This window comes from Lampris incognitus, chromosome 9, assembly GCF_029633865.1.
Source record: "Lampris incognitus isolate fLamInc1 chromosome 9, fLamInc1.hap2, whole genome shotgun sequence".
Classification (NCBI taxonomy): domain Eukaryota; kingdom Metazoa; phylum Chordata; class Actinopteri; order Lampriformes; family Lampridae; genus Lampris; species Lampris incognitus.
In genome coordinates, this window is record NC_079219.1 from 25,544,684 (window position 1) to 25,570,462 (window position 25,779).

Below are 25,779 nucleotides of genomic sequence, written 5' to 3' on the forward strand. Positions count from 1 at the left end.
TTAAGGTTTTGATTTTATTCAGCTGACATTTGTCATAAAATATTCACTATTAGTTGAACTCACAGCATAGGAGTTATAATCTTGTATAAATTATTTTCAGTTTATTGACAACCGTTTAAATTATTTTTCCAACACTTTTTTTTTAAGTTTCTACTGAAATGTAATAAAACCAGCCGTTAAGAGGAACTGCAGAACACATGCAGTAATTTGCTTCAGCTTGTTTCCCTGAACTCAACATGGTACATTCATTTAGAATTGATTATACATGAAAAGAAAAACAGATTTTGGTTCAAACTACTGCGATATTAGCTAAGCTATGTAACAGCGAGATATTTGTAAAGAATGGTTTTGAGTTTGCGGGAACCTGACGCCCTACAAGGAGACCTTTGTGTGGATGAAAACTCGTTTTAAAAATTGTGCACTTTGTGGGTTTACACGAGTCTGTCAGGTAATATTTTCGATGACAGCAAGTGAGACAAGTGGATGCACTTGAGAAAAAACAAAATTTGAACCCCTAATCTGAAATCCAAAGGCACACATCTCATTAAGATGCTGCTCCAGTCCAGTGTGAATGCATGGGGCTGCTGTAAGGAGGAACGTGTCGATGAGCTTGGCTGATATCTGCGGATCAAAGAGGAGGTCTGGGCAAAGTCATATCTTCATACTGCTCCCAGTGAAAAAGACACCTTTAATGAACACTTCCTTGTATCCAGGAGTGAATTTATGCAACGGAAAAAATATAATTTACTTTTTGAAACCAAGATCTTTGCCTTGTTGATGTGACACAGAAAACTATGACTCATGTAAGGTGAGTCATAGCGGGTAAAAAAAGAAGTGATCTCTTTGATTTCTTCTCTGTTTTATCTTCAAATATTGCCAGTATGTACTTGTTTAATGAGGCTGGCATCAGCAATAGGACTCCATATTACTTTTTTGTTTTTGCAAAAGTCCCATTGTTTTTATGAATATAGACAACAGACAGATGATAAAACAACCTATCACGTTATCTTATGGTTTCTTTCCTTAGAAAAGAGAGAAGTCTGTATCAAAGAACATTACTTCTCTTCTATGAAATATTCACCATGCATTTAATATCTGTTTTAAAACCTTCTGACTTTCACTGGTGCCAGTCAGTCCTCTTTAGCCTATCCAGCATCTACAATTGCAGTCCTCCCTATTAGACGACTTGATACGACAGCCAGTGAGCAGAAGAATATTTAATGCTCTGTATATGAGCATGCTCTGATTACAAAGAAATGCCGAAAGGGAAATAGCTTGCAGGTAACCTTGCACAATATGTTTGCATTACAATTTCAAGTGTGAAAGATCCATAGGATTCTATCTTTCATACAATGCAAACTGTCAGTAGTGGTACAAAAGTATATCTGGATAGCAAAATATTTTGGAGAGTAAAATATAATCCTCCTATTGCTTGCTGAACATACATAAACCAGATAACATACAGCAGAGATAGTGAATTTGATTCAGGTCCATAATATTGCTCTGGGACATGTTCCAAGGGTCTTCTGCCCCATGTTCTCCTTGTCAACTGAGTGCATATGCCGGTTTGCATAGATCCAAAGTATTGTGGTTTAGCTCATGAAGGAGGGAGCAGAGGGTCAGATATATTTGTTGGCCAGGTTCTGAACATCGTTTTTTGTGAACTCTGTGCTTTGCACAGTGGACAGATGCTCAAACAGCTGAGTCATGTGTTGACGCTCATCCTTCTCCATAAGCATCAGCACAACCTGCAGAGACACGGTGGATGACAGGGTTATTACACAAACACAGCATCACAATATACATGGTGTGGTACAGTATCCTCAACCTGGTACCGTGAACTACCAAATGAGGTTATTTGTAATTATTGAAATGACAGCAATATTTTTAAACACCATCTCATAGCAGACACATGAAAATGGTTGTTAAAAATTACAGCAAACAGTAGGTGTGCCTATACTATGAAGACCAATAAATCACAGCGGGGGTAAGTGGTCAATGGGTGGAATTTAGTAAGAACTAGCTATATTTTGAAAACATACTGCAAAAGAATCCGCCCCCTCACTTCTGCCTAAAAAAAGCCTCATGAATCCGTGAACTGATTGACAGCAAGTAGGGACCAATAGAGTCACTGGCTTGCAAATGACTCCTGATTCGCTGATAAGGAGCGGGTACAGAGAAACATTTGTCTCTACAGCGACTAGGGTGGCCACAGAGGCCGGATTTTTTTCCTCAATACATCTACTTACTTGATAGTTGTCAGGAAGTAGAAAGAATTTGACCAAATATTCATACAAAAAACAATGACATCACTCCATCTTACCGAAAACCTGTTGGTGGTGTGCAGGTGGTTGAGGTGCCGGTAGACCAGGTTGGGGTCTTTCTTCAGGAGGTGTGAATCCAGAGCCTGCATGATCAAGCTGATGGTGTGACCATCTAGCTGGGTGCTCAGAAACTGGGGCAGAGTCTCCGGGGCTGTGGAGGACAGCAGGGTTGCACAGGCCGCACTGTCACCTTTGGAGCACACTGTGTTGAGAGCCTGACCAAACTCGTAGGCATTGGTTGGCTGGAGGTTGATGGCAATGTCCTCTCCTCCACTGTGGTTTTCCAAACTGGATGCTGCTGCTCTTCCCTCATCGCCTTCAATCTGAGGATGAAGACGCTCAGGAATTATGGTGTAGTGAATGTGGATTTAAACAGTAAAATAAAGTCCTGTTTTAATCCATTTGTTATCCGAATTGGATTAATTTATTGAAGAACAAAGCTGGAAAAAGGAGAGAAGAAAAAAGTTCAAGTAAGTCTAAAGACGCTTCAGTGTTTAGAGAGAGGGAGAGGAATATGGCCTTTTTGGTGCCCATGGCGCTAATGGAAAATGCTTGCACTATGCCACATTTCAAGGAAGAGCACCCAAGGCAGATATGAAGAGCACAATGCAGAAGTAACAACTGTAATAGATAAGAGTCTACTGCTCCCAATTTTTATTTTTTTCAATTAATAGGCCAGCAGGGATGCAAACACATGTATGGCACAAAAAAAAGAAAAGAAAAAAGAGAGAGATAGAGCGCTACCTGAACTATGTTAGGGAATACATTACCCAGAATCCTATGTGTTACGTTGCCGGCTTGTGACGTGTTTTTGGACGTTCGAACACGGAGTCCAGCAGGTGGAATAAGAAAAGGTTCGGCGTGAATTTGGAAAAGGTCTCTGTCCATTAATTTTAAAACGTCAAACATGTTTTCGCATGCATCTTTCCAGCTTCCAGTGTGGGAAGATGGTGGTGCGAACTTATGTTTGCGGCGGCCTCACCTAGTACCGTCCATGCAGTGTCTCTGTCCACGTCTGTCCATGTCTCTGTTTGATGGCTGGGAGAGCTTGGTCTGGTGCTGTGGGCCCAGGGACCACGGCCCTGCCCGGAGCTGCGCCCGAAAAGAAAACACCGAGGGCTGTCTGACAGGACGCGGAAGCGCGGCAGGCTAAGCTAACTGCTAGCCCATGCAGACCGGCAGTTCCGATAACACTGAGGGCGGGCGGTCTGGCAGCGGCCTCGCCTGGCCTTGGCTGTGTTTGGTGTCGTCGTGTGGAATGCAGGGAAGTGTGTGTGTCGAAGGTATCTGGCTGGGAGAGCTGGCGTCGGATCGGCTGGGGGAGCCTGGTCTGCTTTGTTTGCTGGGCCCAGGAACCACAGAACTTCCGACGGCCATTATGGCGCTCGTTCTCCCACAGTTTTTTTTTTTTTGTAGTTTGGTATATGCGTCTTGTAGTTTTTAGATATGTGTTTTTGTCTTTGTGTTGCACTGCTGTGGGCTGGGGGAAACGACATTTCGTTTCATTTCATGAGTGCAAATACATGAAATTAAACGACAAAGTGTTCCTGATTCCTGAAGTACAAAAAAAAAAACAATGCAACAGCATAATATCATATAACCATGTGATGAAGTAGTTTTAGTTCGACAAGCTTCAGTTTTTCGAAAATAGTGAAACTGTAGCTGAACTTATTTTCATTGTGAGGTAGCTAGTAGTTAGTCTTATCACTACTTCCTTGTTTTCACTTGGGAGGCTTTCTTGGGCTTTATGCCTAGCAGCATCCCTTTGCTTAATGCAGCATCCATCAGTACTTCTTTGCCTTCATTTGGAGGGTTTTTAGGGCTTTACGTCTAGCAGCACTCCTTTGTCTGCATGTCTCAGCCATGCTTCTTTCCCCCTCTTCTGTTGAGTCCTCTTGCTCTCTTGTGCACTTGCATGTTTTCTTGCAGCCGTTGTAACACTACATCATCAACATTGTAGTTTCCTCATATTTCAACTGTCATAAAAATGCTTATGAGGTTTGCTGCAAATGTCCAATGGAATTCTGTTCAGGATGGCCCTGACTATAACCATGTGAAATTTTGAGTTGTTTTACTGTACAGTAAAAGGGAAAATCGGCTCAATTTACATTATAGCATTCATAATTTTCTCATATTTCAGGTGCTGCCCAATGACTGCTGGGATAGGCTCCAGCATCCCGTGACCCCGATTGGGATAAGCGGCTTGGATAATGGATGGATGGATAAAAAAAATCCTTTAGAGGTTTGCAGAAATTTTCAATGGAGTCCTGTTCATAGTAGGGGTCATTCTGAACAGGATTCTATTGGAAATTTCAATAAACCTCTTCAGTGAGAAAAAGCAACATTTGCTGAAAACATGTTGTTTGCATCCCCATAGGACAGTGAAGGAGGACAGGAAACAGGGAAAACGAGCACTGGGGAGGACATGTGGAAGATGTCCTGAGCCGGACTCCAACCCAGGATGTTGCAATGAGGCCTGAGCCATGGGGTGCGTGCTCTGTCAGTGCCCTGCTCCCAGTCTTAAGGAATTCCATAAGGTTTAACCCTCTATTTTGTGACCAAGGAAATATCTTGTGATACGCCTTACTACATACATGTTTATAAAGACCACCAGCCCTAATCCATTGATTTTGGAGGAGAATGGGTTTATCCAAGAGCACAAAATCATAGAGAAAAGTGGCCCCTTGTGGCAGAATTTAATCCTGAATTCAGTCTCCACGTGAATGACACAATAGTAGCCTGCAATATTTGGCTGACCCTTAGCCTGAAATTGAATTGGGGCTGTGTTTACGTCTGTAATGGGTATCTTGAGGAAAATCACACACATAAAGCCCAAAATAATAATAATAATAAAAAAAGAAATTTTCTCAAAAACAGAGCACTCTGGCCCTGAGGTGGGAACGTCGGCTATTTCTCAAAATGACTTCAATGGCAACTTTTGGCAAAATCTGCAATGACCCTGCAGCTAAAAAATAATATTATGTAAATGTGAGCAGTATGACAAATTTGGGTTCTTTGGCTAGGGTTCACTCTAGGATCAGTTAAATGTTGCAGTTACGAGTAGCTCTTCTTCAGATTATTTTACTTGCACAACAGACGTGCTTGCACAATACTTCCAAACAGAGCTTAGATACTCAAGTTATGCTGACCAGCCCATATCTTATTCATAGAGTGCCATGAGTTGGTGTGTTACCTTCTGTAACCTTCATCAAATAACGATTTTTGGCATATTTTTTACTTCATTTCCCCGCACATCTCATTTTGCTTGTGACATCAGCAAGCAAAATATTCAGAACAGTGGCGGTGAACATACCCTGAAGCTGTGGTCTATTTGTTTTGTGTTCCTACCTCAGTGATGGGTACAGTCTTCCTGGGCTTGGCCGGTGGGGAGGCGTTGGCCAGGCTCTGTCGCAGCAGCACCGTAACCTCCTCCAGCTCCTTCTCAGCCTCCTGCACGTTAGGATCCTGCTGGAGCACCTCCTGCAGGTCAGAGCTGCATGCCAGGTAGTCCTTTTCGGTGGAAAACACAGAAATGACCTCTTATTATCTATAATATTGGGCACACGGTATCACATCCACGCAATCCTGGCAAATAGGGTGTACATAATATACAGCACACACCAGACATGAACAAATCCACATAGTTTCTTCACAGAGCCTGACAAAACAAATAAAATTGAATATAAAAAAATTCAAAGGTTTGCAAATAGTTTCAAAAGCTCAATAATGACACATGTGAATAAACCTGAATTCTGTGAATAGGGGTAGATGTGAAATTGATTTCAAGGATTACTATTCCTCTTTTAAGCATATATGAAATGCAGCTTCCCAGAACTGGCCACATGTTTGAGGAGGATAGATGTGCAAAGCTCTGCTGTTAAGTGTTGAAGAAATTTGTCCCTGACAAGTTGTCCTAAGCTGTGACCAGCCCTGCTCACCTTGAGGCCCTTATTGGCCATGGCTCGCCTATAGAAGGCCTTCTTATTGGTTGGCTCCAGTTTAAGTGCTGCGTCACAGTCCTGCTTGGCTTCAGCAAACCTCTCCAGCTTCAAGTAGCACAGGGCTCTACACACACACATACACACACACACACACACACATACGACAGACAAATAGAACAATCATTTTATTTATTTCCCTAGCAAGAAATTTTAAGTTGCAAGTATTATGACACATGTTGGAAATAATAAAACACATCGCGGTGTTATATTAAGCTAAGCACTCTTCCTAAGATAGCACTGAATCGGATGCACAGGAGGTCCCTAAAAAAAGTAAAAGAGGGGTGTAATCAGAACACTTGAGAATATCATGATGATCTAAATAATGTATATAATATACACTGATGAGCCAAAACATTGTGACCACCTGCCTACTATGTTGGTGGTCCTTTGTGTGCCGCCAAAACAGTGCCAACCCACTGAGGCTTGGACTCTACAAGACCCCTGAAGGTGTCCTGTGGTATCTGGCAGCAAAACATTAAACGAAGGTTCCTTCAAGTCCTGTAAATTGCAAGGTGGAACCACCATCCAGCACATCCCACAGATGGTCAATGGGATTGAGATCTGGAGAATTTAGAGGCCAGGGCAACACCATGAACACTTCATCATGTTTCTCAAACCAAGTGTGTAGTGTGGCACGGCACATTATCCTGCTGAAAGAGACCACTGCCATCAGGGAATACCATTGCCATGAAGGGGTGTACTTGGTCTGCAATGATGTTTAGGGAGGTGGCATGTGTCAAATTGACATCCACATAATGGCCGGATCCAGGGTTTCCCAGCAGAACATTCCTCAGGGCATCACACTCCTTCCACGGGCTTGTCGTCTTCCCACAATGCATCCTAGTGCCATCACTTCCCCAGGTAAATGGTGCACATGTACACAGCCACCCATGTGATCTAAAAGAAAGCGGGACTCATTGGACCAGGCCACCTTCTTCTACTACTCCAAGGTCCAGTTCCAATGCTCACGTGCCCATTGTAGCTGCTTTTGATGGTGGATATGGGTTATCATGGGCACTCTGACTGGTCTGCCGCTATTCAGCCCCATATGCAGCAGGGTGTGATGCACTGTGTGTTGTGACACATTAACCGTCCATCCATCCATTATCCAAACCGCTTATCTTTACTCAGCATCGCGGGATGCTGTAGCCTATCCCAGCAGTCATTGGGCAGCAGGCGGGGAGACACCCTGGCCAGACCGCCAGACCATCACAGGGCCATCATTAAAATTTTCTGAGACTTGTGCCACAGTACATTCTGTCGGTTTGGACCAGATGGGATAGCCCCCGTTGCCCTTAGGCATTGATGAGCCTTGGGTGCTCAACACCCTATCGCCAGTTTGTGGTTTGTCCCTCCTCAGACCACTATTGGTAGGTACCACTGCTGACCGGAGCACCCCACAAGCCTTGTCGTTTCTGAGATGCTCTGACCCAGTCGTCTGGCTGTAATAGTCCTTGTCAAAGTCACTCAAGTCTTTACTCCTGCCCATTTCTCCTGCATCCAACATGTTGACTACAAGAACTGATTGTTCACTTACCATCTAATCTACCCAGACCTTGACATGTGCCCTTGTTTGGAGATTATCGACATTATTCGGTTTATCTGTGAGTGGTCGTAACTTTTTGGTTCATCAGTGTAAAAAATAGCCTGTTTGAACAGATATACATGAATACATCAAGACATCATGCAAAAAGCACCCATAGGAGACATAAATCATAGGAACACATCAAAGGAAACATGAGAGATCAAGTTCTTTATCCAAAACAACAGGGAGAACTGTGCCCAGGTTAAAAATCCATCACGCAGGCGTCCGGGTAGCATAGTGGTCTATTCCATTGCCTACCAACACGGGGATTGCCAGGTCGAATCCCCATGTTACCTCCGGCTTGGTCAGACGTCCCTACAGACACAATTGGCCGTGTCTGCGGGTGGGAAGCCGGATGTGGGTATATGTCCTGGTCGCTGCACTAGCGCCTCCTCTGGTCGGTTGGGGCGCCTGTTCAGGGGGGAGGGGGAACTGGGGGGAATAGCGTGATCCTCCCATGTGCTACATCCCCCTGGGGAAACTCCTCACTGTCAAGTGAAAAGAAGCGGCTGGTGACTCCACATATATTGGAGGAAGCATGTGGTAGTCTGCAGTCCTCCCCGGATTGGCAGAGGGGGTGGAGCAGGGACTGGGACAGCTTGGAAGAGCGGGATAATTGGCCGGATACAACTGGGGAGAAAGGGGGGGGGGTAAAAAAAAAATCCATCGCGCAAATTCTCCTGTTGGTTTAAATGAAGTACTCGAACTCTCGAGTTTCCTTTGATGTATTTCTGTGATTTTTATATATATATCCTATGGGTGCTTTGTCTATGATGGCTTGATGTATTGCATTTCTTTTTATTACACAACTTTGTATATTATATAGATTATTTATATTATCAAAGTGTTCTCAGGTGTCCTCATCACACTTATTTCTAGGGACCTCCTTTGCTTACTATTCATTCCCGCCTTAGGAAAAGCCCCTAGCACAAAATGCATTACCTGTATGTATAGCCAAGTTTTGTTCTACAGGCTCTTTATGTGCTTCATTATTTTGAGCTAGTTTGAAACATTAATAAAAATATATCTTTTGCACTGAAGGGGCTTCCAATCTACCTATTTTGATTTTGGTGGGACTTCTCAGAAACCCTGTTTTCCCACCAACTGGATTTTATCAGAATCAGAATCAAGTTTATTGGCCATGTAGGTTTGCACCTACATGGAATTCGACTCTGGTTTCATGGCTCTCTAAGTGTACTTAACATAGAATAACAATACTACAACTATTTTGTAGAAATAATTTGGAGACGCCAAAAAGTAATAATAATTGCCTTAACAGGAACAGACGAGACATGTTGACTCATTTTCAAAAGGAAAATATATTGGAATATAGGATCTGTTTACTCTTTACTGGTGGGGTTGTGCATACACGCACCTTCAGCAGCACAGCAAGCGCACAGACAGGCAGATACACACACACACACACACACACACACACACACACACACACACACACACACACACACACACACACACACACACACACACACACACACAATGAGATCAAATGATTCATGTCGGTGTCATAATGCTTCCCTTTCCACTCCACAGTAGTCTACAATTATCCTATAATTGAGGGAAAAGAAAATGGAGATGACAGAGTCATAGGGACTGACCAGGCGAAAGACAGAAAGCGAGAGAGGGAGGCAGGGAGAGAGAATACTGTGTGCGGGTTGGGGGGAGTGGGTGTATGTTTTGTGTGAAGCTGGCAGCTGTTTCCTGCATCCAGTCATTACGCTCTATCTTGCCAACAATACAGGCTAATTTGTGTGGGCTGGCAAGCTGACATCATGGATGGAATTAGAAAGCAGTGACAATGCAAGATTACAGATGGGATGAATAATCACTCTCTCTGTAAGTTATTTTTCTGCTTCATTCCCAACAATATACCATGAAAAACTGACAAAAGTGGGGAAGAAAAAGACTATTTCAAAACTTTGTTCCTTTCAAGTCCATGCCTTGTTTGTACATTGTATATGTGGCACAGCTCACCAAAGCACTGATGGAACATCTCTTTGAGATGTATGAACAAAACGTGATTACCATACAGAAAATGGATGTGGAAGATAGAACGAAATACTGCTAAAAAGCCAGCTGACTTCCCACGAGGGCTGGACTGGAGATGAATGTGAACACAGGCCTGAAGGTGTCTGAGCATGCCAGGGTGTAACAGGACTTCTAACCTGTTGGTGTAGATAGCACATTCTTCTGGCTTCAACTTAAGACATTCACTGTACTTTCCCAGAGCATCCTGGTATAGGCCATTCTTCACAAATTCATTCCCTTCTTGCTTCAAAGATGTGAAACAAACTTCTGCTCTTCTTGCTGAAAGACAAAAGTGAAAGAGGTGAGAATGAATTTCTTATCTTTGCCTATTATTTGCACACAAAACAACGGTGAGAACCCCTGCTTGCTATCATTTACTTGGCACATCATTCTTCTGAAAGCAAAAAAACTCCTTTCAACATAACCGCAATGAATCAACATTGACACTTGCAAGACAGTTGAACTGATTTCCTTTTTCACTCCAAGAAAACCCTACACAAAGCAAGAATGTTTTAAACCTCCTAAAGCCGCCGTGAGGCTGGCTGGACGTGAGAATCAAGTCAGCCGTCAGTCAGTGTGTGGAGTGATGGATAATGAATGAGTGTGTTCAGGGCAGGAAAACACTGCAAGCAGCTCCCTTCTTCCATTAGTCAGAGTAACTGCTGCAGTGTGGCCGTCTGGCTAGGCAGAAAACTGCATGGTCAGAGAATGATGGTGAGAGACGTCCTCTCTTGAGAAAGAAATGGAAAATGTCTGGGAGTTATTGCTCCACCCGGATGGTGAATAGAGAGCGTGCATATAAAACAAGAGAATGTCCTATGTAGATAAACGTACAGTTATGGCACTGAGCTGTGAAATGAATTGGACTTTTATAGCAGAAATGTTTCTTGCATGCGGTCATTTGTGCTGATTAAATAAATGCCATGCCTTTCCTGATAAGTTTCCTCTTTTGTGCAATGAAGTGGATTCATTTCTATACTGTTATGGTCTGATTCACTCCTAAAATCTTCCCTCCAACAAAATGATTATCATTGTTGAATTACGTCTATCAGAGGCTTAATAACCGTGACAAGAAGGAGTTAAAGTGGTTTAGACATGAGATACAGGCTGAGACAGGCCAGTGTTGAAGACATGCAATTTACAGGAGCCACACCTAAAGCTTATAACAGAAAGTTAAATCAGTTCATCTGGACACAACGTTTATTGAGAAAAACATTTTATCACTCATCTAAGTGACATCATCAGTCTCAACTGACTGCAGGTATCCCCACCCTTATAAACAATACAGTTGCATAAGGACCGAAAACAACCATCGGTTTCATGTGTAAATTGCTGGGACCATTAATTAGAGTTACAATGGCCATGTGTACTAGTCACAGAGGAATGGGGCATAGTTGCAATCACAGCACTGTAAGATGAAGACAGACGTACTCTTACCCCGCCCCCCCAGCTCAGGGATGGTCGTTCCCTCATTTCATAGATGGCCTCTTTGACTCCCCATTCAAACCGATGTTCCTTCCTATCTAGGATATGCACATCCACATCCTTGAAAGAGTGGCCACTGGCCTGTAGATGGGTGTAGACTGTAGAGTCCTGGCCTGACACATTAGTTCTCCTGTGTTGTGCCATTCTCTTGGCCAGCATCTTTTTGGTTTCCCCAATATACAAGTCACGGCAATCCTCCCGGCACTGAACAGCGTACATATATTGACCTGTTTGTGCTGGGGGACCTCAATACTTGGGGTGGACCAATTTCTGGTGCAGTGTGTTTTGGGGTTTGAAAGCAACTGAGACACTGTGTTTGGAAAATAAGCGTCTCAATTGTTCTGACACTTCCGCCACATACAGAATCACCACTCTTTCAAGGATGAGGATGTGCATGGCCATTGAAACTCTGGTTAATGTTCATAGTAATTTGCATATGAAACCGATTGTTGTTTTCAGTCGTTATGCAGTGGCATAACAACTGAAATTGTTTATAAGGGTGGGGACACCTGCAGTCAGTTGAGACTGAAGAAGTAACTTAGATGAGTGATGAAACGTTTCTCTCAATGAACATTCAATGCGTTTACATACACAGTTAAGTCAAGCTACGGTTATAGCTCGATTAGGCCATGTAATTGGACTACTTTCGTTGTCCCAGTATACAAGAACCGGAGGAGAATCGATTTATTGACAGATGTCTGACCCAGGTATGGTAGGTGGCGATATGCCCCCCTTCAGCTGGTTGCTATTGCACCTTCCAGTTGACCTATTGCGTCACATACCAAACAAGCGACAAACAAGTTAGCAAGTGGCAAGCGGGTTCCATGTCGAGCGGTAAAAATGTTTGCACAATTACAAATATAGCAAAAGTTAACAGTTGATTCTCCTACAGGAAGGCAAATAGGAACACTCCTGTTGGGGGAAAAAAAAACACAAACACAGGCAGAAAAAGTGACTTGACATGCCAGGCTAAGGACTTTGGACAATCATGAGCAGATTATTATTTGGGTTTTGAAGACCTTAGACCCATTTTTAAATAATCCATGTACACCAAGGTATTAGGAATCATGTAATTGTTTTCATCAAAATATCTTTACACCGTAATGTAGGTATTGGTGTACATATGAAAAATTATCTTTGAGAAAGAGTATACAAAATACAGAGAGAGTCAGGACCTAACACGCACACACTTGGATGCATAGACGCACCTGCATCCCTGGCAACCTTTTCTGCACGAGCCTGCAGCACCTCTGCACTGGGCGGCTCCTCTCTCCGGTGCTGCTGAGCCGACAAAGGAACCAGAGGAATCTCTGGAAGTTTCTCTCTCCACTCTGCCCCATCCTGCTCAATCAGCAACCTGGTGATCCTGGGGAGGTTGGGGGGTGGGGGGATGTCAGTTGGTGTATGTGCATTACATATATACTCATATTGATTTGCACTCATCCAATGAACAGGCAAAGACACAGACTCACTCCCAAAGACAAAGATCTACACTGATCCATACCAGCAATGACACACAGAGAAAAAACGTATGCAAGCAAAAGATGGAGAAGCTTGGATAGCTATAGTTAGTATTTATGAAATGGGGGAAAAAAAACTTACTGAAATGCAAGCAACAGAGTTGCTTTTAAGCAAATGCTTGGCAAGTGCTTTTGCATAAGTATTTGTGCAGTTCATGGCTGAACAGTCTCCTGACATGCTGCACCCAGGTAAGTTTCCTTATTGCATAACAGAGAGAGGGCACATAGTCTGAGAGCCATAAATAGCTTCTATCTGAAGCTGCTCGACAACAGCAGCTAAACCGGTTAAACACTAATTAGATATTGGCTTTGTGTTAGACAGTTCAGTTTAGTCCACCAATTCAGTTTTTGGACAATTTTGCCAAAGCAGACACTCTTTTCTGATTCACAATCAGTCACTTGCCTTCTTATTAAACTTACAGAATGTAAGACACTTAAGTATTCCTTTCAACTCAGTTAAGCATACCAGCTTATCGCTTGATAGCTGTTCAGCTGAATAGAGTTAAGGGGTTATGTGCAGTATGTCTCAATTCTAAGTCTTGATTTTGAATATTTGATTTTAAACGCCCAAGGTCAGCATCTCTCAGGATGAAAAAGGATAGAATGCTTCCTTCTGTATTGTTCCAACCTTACAATTGTTCTTCAGTACACAAGTCTGTAACCACAGAATCTATATGCTGTTCTCAAGAGAATGAGTGCTGTTTTATGTGGACAGTGCAGGAAATAGAAATTTGAAGTATTTTAAAGTGCCAATTGAATTTATCAGCCACTTTCAGCTCTACCTTATGTGTACTGTGCAAATACTTTCTATTACAGTATCATCAAAAGCTCTATGAATACAGTCTTAACTGTGCGAGGCGAAAGAAGCCTTAAAGACTTTGATTTGAATGTGAAACCCATTCAGTCTATGGGGTCACAACCACTCTTCCCTCCCTCTGTGGCCTCCCAGCTTGAAGACAGTGAGGTGCGATTGAGCACTAATACCTGTTGACACTGTCGTGTGCCGCCTGCACGCTGGTGTCTATCTGCAGAACTGTCTTGTAATCCACATAGGCCTTGCGGTAGCGCTCCAGAGAGTCATAAGCCATGGCCCGACGCAGGAGAGGTTTGAGGGAAAAGGGCTGCAGCTCCAGAGATCTGGTTTTAGCAGTGATAGATGTAACAATGCAGGAGAGGAGGGAAGGATCAGACCAGCTATTCCTCAGCTACAGACAGTGGTGTCTAACAATACTGCTTATGCACACGGCATAAATGTGAGGGACTGTGTCTATAGAATAAAAGAGTGACTGTGTGTACTTGTGTGCATGTGTGCATAAGTAACATGTTTTAGGAGGCAGAGACAACTTGCTGCATCTTTGTGTTACTTGTCCCACAACCTTATTTTTCATTTTGAATGAGGCTGATTTGAAGTTGATGTTTTAGTCAAACATGCTTAACAAACTGTTTATAAGCCTTCCCTTAGACAGTTTCATCAAAAGCATGTATGTGTCTTATCTCGTGAAAATGCATTTTTTGCTTTATGAATACATATAAAAAGATGAGTTCAAAAATATTTGCATGTTCATTTATATAAATCAAATCTGGTGTAAATAAGGTGTGTTGAAGTTGCAAACAATGGTTTTATTACAAGGACATGAGCTAAGCGTCTGCAGTACCCCATCCAAATCTTACTGAGCACATATTATCCACTATATGCTTTAAAACCCAATATTGAGCTATGGAAACTCTCAGAGGTTCTTAGATAAAAACAGTGACATCCACAAGCTGTTGAAGGAACTTGGTGGAGTACATCAGCAGATGGAAAAAGTGAAGTGATAGAAAGGCTTTGCAATCCAGTGAGTATCAAAATGTTCAAGATAGAGCTTGCATTCATAGCGATATTAGTTATTTCCTCTTTCCACTTTAAATGCCCTTGAGGTTTTTGTTTTTTAAAAGCCATCAAACTTTAATTTCACTAATTTGCCTTGATTATGTGTCTAAGCACGTTGCTGGTGTTCTCACCGTGTGCAGTCCTGTATACAGTCTTGACTGTTTCCATCTTTCAAGTAACAGGCAGCTCTGTTGGAATAGAGAATACATAGGTCCTCTGGACTATCAATACCTGTACAAAAAGACAACAAAAAAATTCTCATGAGATACCACTCTGCAACGCAGAGTAGCTGTATAAGGGGGCGAGTTAGGCATGGCAATGCTATCACATAAGGACAGGGGTTTCAATTAAAATGAGTTTGGTGCATGTCATTTTATGAATAGATAGACATGTTATTAATAATAATGTGTGTGAGTGTGTATCTGTGTATGTATGTATATCACAGTATGTTGGTATAACACTGGTACAATAGGTTATGGGTTTTGTGTAAATTGCTGTTATGTGATTGAATAATGTTGGTGGGTCACCACTGGACAGGAGTTGCAATATGTATTCATAATTCTTGCTTCCTGGACAGCAGAATATAATTAGTTTTAAAACTAAGTGAAACAGAGTCCTACTTTGAGCTGACATAAAGGCAGACAACATGAGGATGCATTAACAGAGATAGAAGAAAACCTGTTAAACCACTTCTAAGACATTTTCTGTTGGGAGTTGTATAGTTCATTGACCAGTAACCACAGACAGTCAGTCTCTTTACTTCACTGACCAGAAATTGACATAACTTCATTAATTGTGGTGTAGATGACACAGATGGGTCTGTCCAGCAGACGCTATAACAGTATGCATACAGCAATATGCTATAGCTACACTTTGAGAGTCAGCTTAGCATGGCACTCCATCAGATAAAACCAGATTACAGTTGAGGATGAAACAGGGTAGTAGAGGGTGGTGGTGTCTCCACACACACACACACACACACACACACACACACACACACACACACACACACACACACACACACAAACACAATATTGCTGACAAAGGAGGGGGTCTAGACCAGAGGAGCTATATAACTACTGTATGACACAAACTTAAACATGATCACACAGCAGGCACCATCTGTAAAGACAACTACCTTATGCTGGTGTAGCAACATATCATCAGATCATCAGAGGTCTATGGATAACTACCAAGCACATATGTGTCTGTGAAAGAACTCAAGATGTCCTTTAAAACAGTGTGGCTTTTTAACACTGTTATCAGCCAGTTTTCAAATTCATTTTTTGACCTTTTTTTGAGTATAAGCTGGTTTAATGACCCGTGATTTATGATTAAATAGGATAATGTAGCTCAGTGGGTTTTGAATGTTGAATTCATATTTCTGATCAAAGTGTGTATCTGAACTGCATGCTGTCACCCTCTCGGCACATCAGTCAGACAAAATGTGACATACAGTAATGGACAACAGCAAGCAGAGTAATACATGAAACATGATGACAGGGCTTCATTGTGGTGATTGATTAAGGGGGGGTACTGAAACGAGCAAACAGCAGTTTCTAGCCCTACATCACAGATTTTTTTTGTTCTCCCTCTCTCTGTGAGATTTACAGCTGCGGTACCACAGATTCAATTTCACGGAGAGTGGTTAGAAGTCATGTGACCTGGACAGACCTGAGTTAAGAGGCTTAGTTCCAGGCTGAGGCTAAACCAGACAGTGTCCATACACACCACGGCAGGCCTATTGTGACGCATCGCTCTGTCCCTCTACATTTAGAGTCATTAATACCCCCATAAATAGCCTGCAAATTTGAATTTCAACATGTAAATGTCTCTTTCTATACATTTTACTTGTAGACCTCTCTGTCTGCAGCTTTTAGCACAGTTATAGACTATAAGACTGGATAGTACAATTAGTATTGGTTGGATTATAATGTCAGCTGTTCTACATGCTGATAAAAAATAGTATTAACCTTAATGCTACAAGGTCGTGACCTTTGATTTACAAATGCATGGGACATTGACAAGAAATGGTCTCAAAGGCGTTAATGGTGAAAACATTATACAACAGTTCGTCTCGTTCAAATACAGGTGACAGGTTGCTGATTTGACATTATTCCTTTCATTACATAATAAGCCAAGAGTTGGCTGGCTGTCACAGCATGTTTTAATCATAACATTATTTTAGATTCTGCATGAAATCGCATAACATGTCTAGATACCAACTAATGAAACAAAAATTGTCATAAACTAAGCAGCTAATTTGCAAACCATATAATACTAATAAAAACAACACCGACAACCATGAGGAGATTTGGCCTCACCTGAATCTGTGAAGCCCGTAATGGCTTGTGTGTATTTCTGCAGTGCATCGCCGAACTGTCCATTTTTAAAGAGCAGGTTCCCTTCATTCTTTAGCCGGGCAAGCGGCGGAGGCAGGGCTCCACATGGCGCATCAAGATTGACAGTTCCTCCCCTGTTCTCACCGGCCCGGACTCCCTTCGATTTGCAATTCAGATCAGCCTGGACTGAAGCTGTTGAGCTCCTCTTTCCTGTTCCATTGTTTACCTTGTCCGGAGATTCCTGTGCCACTTTATACTTGTCCGAGCTGCCTCCCCTGCCTCGCCAGTGTCCGTGGGAGTTGTTGGATTCGCTGTGAGGGCCCCCATCTCCTCTGCCATGAGGCTTTTTCTGAGCATTCCCCATGTCTCCCCTTTCGGCGGGAGCAGCAGTGTGCTCCTCCCCTCCCGCAAGCTGGCTGGGTTCAACCCGATGAGCTGGAAGGGAAAGGGTTGGAGGGAGAGGCAGAGACAGAGCGAGAGAGTGGAGGAAACACACCCACAGGATGCAGTCAGCAGTTACATCATAGTGGGGGAGGGTTGGACACACACAAAGTCGGAGCCACTTGAAAGGGGAGTTCCAGGAAGCAACCTCTCTCAATAGCAAGTTGTAAAGGCACTGGGTGTGGGGGAGGTGAGGAGCACACAGAGGAAACCCCCCTTGTCCATAGCAGTGACATGACATTTCATAATATGTGCCTCTGAGTAACAAGCAAGATAGTAGTGTGTATACTGAAAATGACTTCCACACTGTTCCCCAAAGGCTGAAGCTTCCTCAAATACCCTAGCACACCATTAGCGATGAGTAATTTTACTGGTGGATTAGAGGACAAATCCCATGCCAAACACTTCCAGTGGAGACTGGATCATGACAGAAAATGTGCATTGCCGTTGTAGAAAAACATAAAATAATGAAAAAGGCTAAATTTGTACCCTATGTTGTCCAGCCATTCATTATAAGTATGGCCTAAGTATTAAAAACCTTTTTTCTTTTTTTGTTTTGTTAATTCAACCTAAAAGACTTAAATAATAACAAGACAGATGTAGATTTAATTTTGTAGATTTTAAATTTGTTCTTTGCTTTATGGTCTTGTTTGGGCTCAATAGGTTCTAACAGATTAGGTAGCCAATTCATTGGTCTGGGTTCAAATGGATAAATGATAAATATCTGAACAAATATGACATATATTGTTTGTTTATGGAATGACATAAAAAGACAGCATGGTAGCAGATAATTTAGGTGTTGAGTCCCCTGCAAAAATAATGCATGAAAAAGCACTACAGACATTGTTCATTGATTATTCTGGGAGGCAATCTACCCCTAGATCTAGGTAGGATGTCCACATTTTTGAAGCATGGCCCTTGCTGTCATGTGGTACAGAATATGTCTTGTATGTAACAATTTTTACCTGCACTTAACTGAGATTGTGTAGTGTTATTTGTTGCTAGTAAAGTAATTCCCTTCTGGGCTGAATAACGTAATGCTATTCTACTACCAGTATTCTTACTACTACTACTACTCCTACTACTACCACTTCTTCATTTTCTTTCGGCTGCGCCCATTAGGGGTCGCCACAGTGAATCATCGGTTCCCATCTCTTCCTGTCCTCTGCATCTTCCTCTATCATACCAGTTACCTGTATGTTCTCCCTCACCACATCTATGTACCTCCTCTTTTGCCTTCCTCTTTTACACTTCCCTGGCAGCTCCATCTTCAGCATCTTTCTCCCAATATACCCAGCATCTCTCCTCCACACATGTCCAAACCATCTCAATCTTGCCTTTCTTGCTTTGTCTCCAAACCATCTAACCCAAGCTGTCCCCCTAATATACTTGTTCCTAATCCTGTCCTTCTTTGTTACTCCCAATGAAAATCTCATCTTCAACTCTGCCACCTCCAGCCCCACCTCCTGTCTTTTCATCAGTGCCACTGTCCCCAAACCATATAACATAGCTGGTCTCACAACCACCTTGTAAACCTTCCCTTTAACTCTTGCTGGTACCCTTCTGTCGCAAATCACTCCTGACACTCTTCTCCACCCACTCTACCCTGCCTGCACTCTCTTCTTCACCTCTCTTCTGCACTCCCTGTTACTTTGAACAGTTGACCCCAAGTATTTAGACTCATACGCCGTCATCACCTCTACTCCTTGCATCCTCACCATTCCACAGTCCTCCCTCTTGTTCACACATATGCATTCCATCTTGCTGCTTCTGACTTTCATTCCTCTTCTCTCCAGTGCATACCTTCACCTCTTCAGGCTCTCCTCAACCTGCTCTCTACTCTCATTACAGATCACAATATCATCCGTGAACATCATAGTCCATGGAGACTCCTGCCTGATCTCATCTGTCAACCTGTCTATCACCATTGCAAACAAGAAAGGGCTCAAACCCGATCCTCAATGTAATCCCACCTCCACCTTGAATCCATCTGTCACTCCTACCACATACCTCGCCACTGTCACACTGCCCTCATACATATCTTGCACCAATCTTACATACTTCTCTGCCACTCCCGACTTCCTCATAAACTACCACACAACCACTACTACTACCACTACATTTGGTTTATCATATCTTACAGAAAAATAGCCCATGTTTTATTCTATATTTGCTGAAATATATATTAACTTCTGGATTGATTAAAGGGACCATGAAAGGTCACCAGCTTCTCAGTTCACCAAGCATCAAATGCAGTGAAGTTATACTAGGAAGTGATGAGGGGAGACACTTCAGCTCCTGCTACAGTACATGAATTAAAGATATTTCTCAGATTATTGACATTGGAGGGGTTCGCACTAACTTACCATTGTGTTCTGCCTTCATATCATCATTATCGCTCTCATCCTCTTCTTCCTCTATGTCTTGGATGAGGATTTTCTTGCCTCTATCTTGCTGTTCTAGTTCACATTCCCTAATCTTCTTATTAATTTCAATGAGAAGTTTCTAAAAGACAAATTAAAATTGGAGTTAAGAAATGCCTTTATCAATCATTAAATGAAGCTACTGTTTGTCCAAGAAACTGAATGCAATCAAATAGCCAATACATGCTAAAAGGAGGAACTGATAATTACAATGCCCTGGAATGTTTCGAGGGGCATACAATTCATGCAAGCTGTAGTCAAGTAGCTTTATTCTCTGTTCAAGTTTGTCATATCACCCACTAACTCACTCACCGGCCATTAGGGCCACTAACATAACTAATTGACATAATTGCCATGTTGCTGCCTAGGTCTAACCACCTACAGTAGCTGCAAAATTTTGTGGCTCATGACGAAGCACAGTCCTCAGGTCATCAGCTGCCAATTTGAATTTGCTCTGGTGCTTCTGCACTGTGGCACGTCGTAGCAAGGCTGATGATAGAAAATAAATAAATCTTTAACCATGAATATAACAAATGGCTACTTTAATAAAGAATCTGCATTGCAAAGTGTGAACTGTAATGTGTGACATAAGTGAAATGATGGTGTCTTTTGTAAATCACATCAGTATATAATATTTCTGGTTACAAGCATTTCTTACACTGAGGAATCATCTTGTGTGATTTTTTTATTCCCTCTTTGATCTGTTCGAACCAAACTGTTATCTCATATGATCTCATATCATGTATAATCTTTGACAACTGGTTTAGGGCAGACGACCCACCTTTTATATTGCCTGGTTCCATCTCCAGTACCCTCTGGCAGTCCCTCATGGCATTGGGCCAATTCTTGAGTTTGATTTGTGCCTGGGCTCTGTTGTTGTAAGCAGCCACAGTTGGTAAAATGGATAGGCTCCTGTAATGTTGGTACAATAAAGACACAGCTTTATGTTGGTAATGACGATAGGATAAGGAAACTGAATTGGACATTAGCTTACACTGATAATGATACATGAAAATTATAAAGATGAATTAACAGACAAGAAGTGCCTGAAGTTTTTTAAAGGGCTCAAGCTGAAAACACCTGACCTGGAATAATACGCAACAGCCTCCTCATAGTCATTCACTCTGAAAGCCTCGTTGCCTTTGTCTTTTTCACGATTTGCAAGGAGGAGCTTCTCTATATCGGTTAGTACTGGACAAATTGTGAAGGACATCTCACACTTAATATTGCATAAAATGTGATTATTGCAATGTTGACAGAGAAGATGGTAGCTACACAAAATATTTTACAGGTTGAGTCCACTGTAGGTTTGATTTTGGGATGGCCTGAGTTTATGATGGCTGGAGGATCTTTTTTGGCTATATTTCCATCAACTCTTTCACATTCTTTGTCAGCATCAAACCTGAAATACAGAGGGGCCATGTGTTACGGTATAAATGCTTGTAGCTATTGTAAGATTTCCTTCTTCTCTCTTTAGTGTTCAACATGAATGAGGTGACAAAACAACTCACTTTTCCCATTCTCTGTAATCACGCGGGAGGACCCTTTTTGAAGAACTTTTCTTTTCTTGTGAAGCTGAAATCTGTGATGAAATCAATTTACTCGTGTATCTACTTGGTGTGAGCAAGAGTACTGTTGGAAAGACAACCCTTACCTGATTGGGTGAAACAGAGCAGTTGGTGCCACGTACAGGTGGCATATTTTCATTCTCTATATCATGGAACATTAACTGTCGTTTTAACGAAGTTTCAGTCTCTTTGGTTTCTTCTTGCCAAATCTTCAAAGAAAAAAAAAAACAATAAACGTAAGGGCTGATGAAGATGCACAACAGAGGAAACACTGCTAAGCTGAAGCAGAGATTCAGGGGGGTTTATAAAACAAACATTACACTATATTTCTTTAAGCATGCTCAGTAATCCAGGTAAGGAAATTACAGAAAGTTGAATCAGTTCATCTGGACTCAATGTTTATTGAGAGAAACATTGCGTCACTCATCTAAGTGACTTCTTCAGCCTCACCTGACTGCAGGTATCCCCACCCTTATAAACAATACAGTGGCATAACAACCGAAAACAATTATCAGTTTCATATGCAAATTACAGGGACCATTAACTAGAGTTACAATGGCAATGTGTACTATTCACAGAGGATCGGGGAATAGTTGGTCCATATGAAATTACAATAAACCCCACCCTTAGCAATAAGACCACCGTTAACACTGACCAAGGATGTCTGCTCCTGAAGCTGTGTCTTCAGTCCACATACTTCACATACAGGGGGCAGAGCCATGGGTGTGCTATGGGTTCTCCAGTTTCTCCTATAGTAGCCAACTTGTATATGGAGGAAGTGGAAAAGAGGGCTCTGATGTCCTATCTAGGGACACCATCTAGCCATTGGTTAAGATTTGTGGATGACACCTGTGTCAAAATTAAATCTCAGGATGTGCCACGTTTCACTGACCACATTAACTCCGTGGACAATCACATCAAGTTCACCAGGGAGGATGTGAAAAATGACAAGATTAGCCTTCTTAGACTGTGAAATAGCAATTGGTGATGGGGAACATTTGATTGATGATGTTTACTGTAAACCAACACATACTGATCCGTACTTAAGGTTTGACTCTCATCATCCACTTGAGCACAAACTAGGAGTCATCAGGACGCTGTACCACTGAGCTGACAACGTCCCCACCGACACAGTGGCCAGGAAAGGGAAAAAATCCCACATTAAACAGGCCCTGGTTGAGTGTGGTTATCCTAACTGGGCGTTTGTCAAAAACAGGAAGATGCCCAAACAGTGCATCAGCCGATCAACGAGAGGAGAAGGACAAAGCTGCCTAAGCGTAAACCTGTGGTGATTCCATACGTGAAGGGAGTTGAGAACAGTTAGACACGTATTTTCTAAACGAGTCTCAGTTACTGTCAAACCCCAAAACACACTGCGCCAGAAATTTGTCCACCCCAAGGATTGGGTCGCAAACAAAGCAATATAGCGTACGCTGTTAAATGCCGGGAGGATTGCCATGACTTGCACATCTGGGAAACCAGACAGATGCTGGCCAAGAGATGGCACTGTTGAGTCTTATCTTTTGCAGAAGGCTCGCCCGGTTCTTTGATTCAGGTCGACATAGGCAAATAAGAAGTCAGGCGGCTTCATGCTGGTTCGTGATGGTTTATTTGGCATACAACAAATAGTTCACAGGTAATGCTGCAGCGCTGGAGACGTACCCTCGGTGCAACCGGGAGTCGTCTGCCAAATAACAGAAACACATAGTGATATATACTAAAACAACAAGGCGTGGTGCTTTTCGGAGACAGGCGTGATCTTTTTTGGTTTCCCTTCGTCATTGTCGATTACGTTTTCCTCGTGTTGTTTTGCAGGTGTCGTTCCTGCTCCAAGGCCGTCCTAATCAGGCCGGCGTACACAGACTCCCTGGCCGTCCTAATCAGGCCAGCATACAATGGTCCTACTCTCAGGCCCAGCTCCTTTAGCACAACACAGAAGAGCTAACATGTCAGGCCAGGACGCCGCAGTCTACACTCATCTACAGGCCAGTGGCCACTGTTTCAAGGATGAGGATGTGCACATCCTTGATAGGGAGGAACGATGGTTTGAACGGGGATTCAAAGAGGCCATCTATGTGAAGAGGGAATGACCTTCCCTGAACCAACGGGGGGACCTAAGAGTACATCTGTCGCCACCTTCCAATGCTGTGATTGCAACTATTCCCCATTCCTCTGTGAATAGTACACATGGCCAATGTAACTCGAGTTAATGGTCATGGTAATCTGCATATGGTAATCTGCATTATGCAACTGTGCTGTTTATAAGGGTGGGGATACCTGCAGTCAGTTGAGACTGAAGAGGTCACTTAGATGTGTGATGAAACGTTTCTCTCAATAAATGTTGCGTCCAGATGAACTGATTCAACTTTCTTTGATTACACTATATTGTGTAGACTACCTCCATTTCATCCATGATTTGGCTCCATTCATCTTTAGAGAGGCTAGAGGCTGTAACCACTGGGTTGTCCTTTCTCAGAACTCGACTCCCAGGGTCCAACTTTTCTAAATGACTCTCACAGAACTGGATCAGATGGGGGTAAATGCCCTCGTCTCCAGACCTTTGAGAAATTAAGAATTTTATTAAAAAAACAAAAACAAAAAACGAGTAACCGAACAAGACTCATTTCAGATATGTGTAGCATATGTGATTATCTAGAGTCTATCTGCACGATCTCTTGGCGATATTTTCAACTGGCTGTATTTGGCTTTATGGCATTTTGACCCAATTATGTTGTTGTTGTTAGGTATTTTTTCTAATATTACAAACCAATTTCTTCAAGTGGTAATGAAATTTAAGCTGATGAATAATCCATCCCTCTATCTGTCTGTGAATGTTCTCATTCATCCAGGTCATGGTTATCCAAAGGAACTGAATCGAGTGCAACTGGACTTGGTAGTTGCACTCGATTCAATCACTGCATTTTAGGAGAGCAACGTCTCTCCAAAGTAATGGACAGTAACGTCTAAAAGGCTTTATTATACTCACCTGAGTACCCTTAAGATTTTCTCTAGGTATTTTACATCAGTGCATTTTTCAACGTAGGCATAGTCAAGATGCTCCACGGGGATCTTCCCATGACAGTCAGAGGTTGTTGAAAGCTCCCCTTGGTTTAGAAGTGAGGAAACTGCTTTTGCACTCATAATTGGAAATACTGTTGCGGTAGAATGAAAATGCAACCAACAATTTCACCATTTATTCGAAAAATGGCTGTGAAAGTTAAAATGCTAGTTAGGTTATCTTTGAGTGAACACTAGATTAAATGGATCCTCTGCACTTTTATTAACACCGTATTTAGGACAATAACACGAGATTAGCTAACTGAGTCAAAGCATCTGACGGAATTCTATAACAGCTGTCACATCTGACGACATTTTATGAAAGACTCATTGATTTCCATAATTAAATTGGTAAAGTTAGAAAAAATAAAGTACCTTTTTGCCCGTTTTGTCCTGGGTACTCAAAACTGTAAATGTTGCTATGGTAACGAAAACACCGCTCCCGAGCGGAAACACGTGATTTTACTCAAACTGGGCTCCAAATTTGAAAATGTGGTAACTGGCGCTTAGAAAGAAAGAAAGATTAAATTCAACAGAGAGTAGGAGCCACTGCAAAGCTCGGTCAAGAAATTGGACCTGATGGAACGGGATCGGGGATCAAATATTTCAGTCTGCCTTTAGACCACTTTATCCAGACGTCAGCCCTTATAATTTCTTCTAGTCTTGTGTTATGCGATCCACGAAACAACCTTGGACGAGGTAGTAGTGATATGTATTCCATTCGCGTACACACTGTCTGTGTGTGTGTGTGTGTGTGTGTGTGTGTGTGTGTGTGTGTGTGTGTGTGTGTGTGTGTTCTCTAGTTGTTTTATGTCTTGTTGAAAACTTTTTTACCCATTGTTTTGTGGATTAAAACCAGCTCTCATGTAGTAACCACCCTGGATACCGGCTTGGCTTGGCTTGCTCGCGATCAGGCCCCAAGGGGCGGCTCCCGTAGGACGACTTTGTCGTAGCCGAGATTTGCTTTTTGTTTTGGCGGCTGCAGCCGAGTTTTAAGCGGGCTACAACCCAAACCCAAAGAAGCCGGGGTATTTAAATGTAAGCGTGCCCATAGCAACGCTGATTGAACAGCTGAGACTGTTGAGGTCCAGTGCTAGCTGGGTCAACACTCGACGCC

General features: G+C 42.5%; 1 protein-coding gene across 1 annotated transcript; it reads right to left on the minus strand.

The window, feature by feature from the left end:
* spag1b (sperm associated antigen 1b) lies at nucleotides 1-24,746 on the minus strand. The gene is given in 18 exon segments (XM_056285617.1): nucleotides 1-1,748; nucleotides 2,324-2,647; nucleotides 5,673-5,834; nucleotides 6,263-6,389; nucleotides 10,094-10,235; nucleotides 12,650-12,807; nucleotides 13,946-14,098; nucleotides 14,963-15,062; nucleotides 17,156-17,608; nucleotides 19,981-20,119; nucleotides 20,420-20,577; nucleotides 20,819-20,949; nucleotides 21,123-21,228; nucleotides 21,327-21,439; nucleotides 21,549-21,619; nucleotides 21,692-21,814; nucleotides 24,004-24,163; nucleotides 24,592-24,746. Coding segments are annotated over 18 exon segments (2,904 nt in total). The 3' UTR covers nucleotides 1-1,619.
* Between the last annotated feature and the right edge of the window lie 1,033 nt (nucleotides 24,747-25,779).